The 3015-nt window shown below is 42.7% G+C and overlaps 1 protein-coding gene across 1 annotated transcript in view; it reads left to right on the top strand.

The window, feature by feature from the left end:
* The window catches only part of ANKDD1B (ankyrin repeat and death domain containing 1B), a 34186-nt gene that overhangs the window by 18997 nt on the left and 12174 nt on the right, over positions 1 to 3015 (top strand). Inside the window, exon 6 of the mRNA XM_021381487.1 lies at positions 590 to 688. Within this exon, the coding sequence (XP_021237162.1) occupies positions 590 to 688 (99 nt within the window). The remainder of the gene's footprint in view (positions 1 to 589; positions 689 to 3015) is intronic.

Here is a 3015-nt window from a genome sequence, read left to right as displayed (position 1 = left end):
TTTTTTTTTCTTTCCTTCCTCTCTTCTCGTTTTTTTTTCTTTTGGGCCTGTCCCCCCCCTTGTCACGGACGCAGACCCTTAGACAATACCGTGACACTTATTTAGCAAAACAAACATCTGCATTTTAGGCCTCCTAGGATTATTCTCTATATTGAGGCCATTTCAGAAGTGTCTAACATTTTCTTGCATTTCATTTGATTAGATGGTTAATACAGGCCACTCTCACATAGCCTTTGATGACTGGTCTCACAGTATGACTAGTCATTAGTACCTGCTTCTGACAAAACATTTTGATGAATAATTTAATACTGTGAATAATTCAGAATTAAATATTATGAGCACATTTTATACCTCATTTGTTACCACTTCCAAACAGTTATCACATATTTTCTTCAGAATATGAAAGACGTATAATTTTTTTACACTACAAAATTTTTGTTTTTTAAAAAATCTTACTTCTTCTTGAATACACCTACTTTTCTGTGATATATAAATGCTTATGTAGAGTAATATGCACTATATCTGGTAACTGAAAGCAGGCTGTTTTTCTTTTCCATAGCAATGTATTTCTTTCCATACTGTTTTCTAGAAAGGCAGAAAGCCATTTCTTCTGGCAGCAGAAAGAGGCCATGCTGACATGATAAATAATCTGATTGCTCTAAACCTGTTCACGGCTGAAAAAGATAAGGTAATAGTTACTTTATTTGTGGGATATTACTTTGTTTTGGTGTAGTTATCTACACAACTAAGCAATGTGAACAAGATGTGCCATGGTGCTGGCAGTGATATATATCGGACCAACAACTACGCAAGGATGATGGTTTTTCAGTAATTAAGGAAGGAGGCTGGAAATTCTGGCCTTGTTCCCAGGAGTCTTTTCCATTTGTATTAATGATTCATGCAAGGCAAGGCTGATGGAAGAAGAGGGGCAGTCTGCACTGGAGGTGCCACCCTCTGCACAGGCAGATTAGGTTTTCCAGGTTTTTTTGCTCTGCTCAGCTGTGTCTGTGTGCCCCTGCAGAATCCCACATGACTAACTTATTAAAGGTATTTGAATATTTCAGGAGATTAACAAACTCCAATGGGGGTTTTTCAGAAATGCCTAAATGCCTGAATCTGATTGAATTTGCTTTTGACACTACATTTTAAGGTGACTAACTAACTTTCAGAATCTACCTTTAAATTTCCTTACTCCTTACATTGTTATTTATGGAAGGAGCATGTTTGTATTTCTCTGCATCTGAGACATTGCTAGGGCAAAAACATCAAAAAATGCTGAAGAGGTCTCACGCTATGTTCATAAAGCAATGTAAGCAAGCACATGGAAGGTTGTGCTACTGTTTTAGTCTCCTAGTAGTACATTAAGTGCTGCATTGCAACATGAATTGTTTGCAGACGACACCAAGTTGGGAGGAAGTGTTGATCTGCCAGAGGGTGAAAAGGCACTACAGAGGGACCTGGATAGACTGCATCGATGAGCCAAGGCAAACCATATGAGTTTCAATAGGCCAAGTTTCGGGTCCTGCACTTTGATCACAACAACCCCAGGCAACCCTACAGGCTTGGGGAGGAGTGGCTGGAAAGCTGCCTGACGGAAAGGGACCCTGGTGTGCTGATGGACAGAAGGCTGAATATAAACCAGCAGTGTGCCCAGGTGGTCAGTGCCATCCTGGCTTGTATCAGGAACAGTGTGGTGAGCAGGACTAGGGAAGTCATCCTGCCCCTGTACTTGGCATTTGTGAGGCCCCCCCGGGAGCACTGTGTTTAGTTTTGGGCACCTCAGCACAGAAAGGACATTGCGGTGCTGGAGCAGGTCCAAAGAAGGGCAGCAAAGCTTGTGAAGGGCTTGGAGAATATGCCCTGAGAGGAGTGACTAAAGGAACTGGGGCTGTTTAGTCTGGGGAAGAGGAGACTGAGTGGAGACCTCATTGCTTTCTTCAAATACCTGAAAGGTGATTGCAGTGAGAGCGGGGCTGGTCTCTTCTCACTGGTGACAGGCGATAGGACAAGGGGAAATGGCCTCAAGCTGCGCCAGGGGAGGTTTAGGTTGGATATCAGGAAAAACTTCTTTACAGAAAGGGTTGTTAAGCACTGGAACAGGCTCCTCAGGGAGGTGGTTGAGTCACCATCCTTGAATGTGTTTAAAAACCATTTGGATGTGGTGCTCGGGGGCATGATTTAGTGGTGGGTTGTTAGCATTAGGGTAGTATGGTTAGGCTGAGGTTGGACTTGATGATTTTGAAGGTCTTTTCCAACCTGTGCAATTCTGTGATTCTGTGTGAATCTCTGCTGTGCAAAGCTGTCAGCAAAGGCTGAATGACAGCCTTGTCCCAGCTGGCTGGCTGTGCACAGCAGCAGTGTTGGGAGGCAAACTCCATCATCCTGTGGAGTAGGTAGGTAAGAGAACAGGACTAACACTTGAGCCCTGGGTCACAAAAAGCAGCTGTGCCCATCACCTAACAAACATACATTTTTTGTAGGAAAGCTTGATCTTTTTCCCCTCTAGTGCTATGATTGGAAAGCTGTGCTCGACCCTCCTTTTTATGCACTTTAAGATCTTCCTCCTAATTTCCAGCTTCTGTTTGTTTCTAGCCAGTTTTACACTTGTTCTTATGCCAAAACTGTCTCAAAGGCTTCTACTCTTGCTTGAAAACTATCTGGATTGCTCTTCATTTTTGTTTACTTGCCAGTATGCTGTATTTTTTCTTCATTAACTAGTGAAAAATTGTACTGATAGTGATGAAGAATCAAGATTGCTACATTGCCAACAAAACCCTGAAAACATTATATATATATTTAATCAGGTTCGGGGTACTAATCCTTAATTCCGTGCTTCTGGGGACTTGGTGTACTCCCCATCCTTGTGGGAACCAGTGCCCAAAGTTTTCTTCTGATTCACCTGTTAAGAGTTAGGAGATGCTTTCCTTCCTTCCTTCCTTCCTTCCTTCCTTTCCTTCCTTCCTTCCTTCCTTCCTTTCCTTCCTTCCTTCCTTCCTTCCTTCCTTCCTTCCTTCC

Source organism: Numida meleagris, chromosome Z, assembly GCF_002078875.1.
Source record: "Numida meleagris isolate 19003 breed g44 Domestic line chromosome Z, NumMel1.0, whole genome shotgun sequence".
NCBI classification, from domain to species: domain Eukaryota; kingdom Metazoa; phylum Chordata; class Aves; order Galliformes; family Numididae; genus Numida; species Numida meleagris.
Note: the sequence above shows the minus strand (reverse complement) of the source record. Positions and strands in the feature narration are given on the sequence as shown.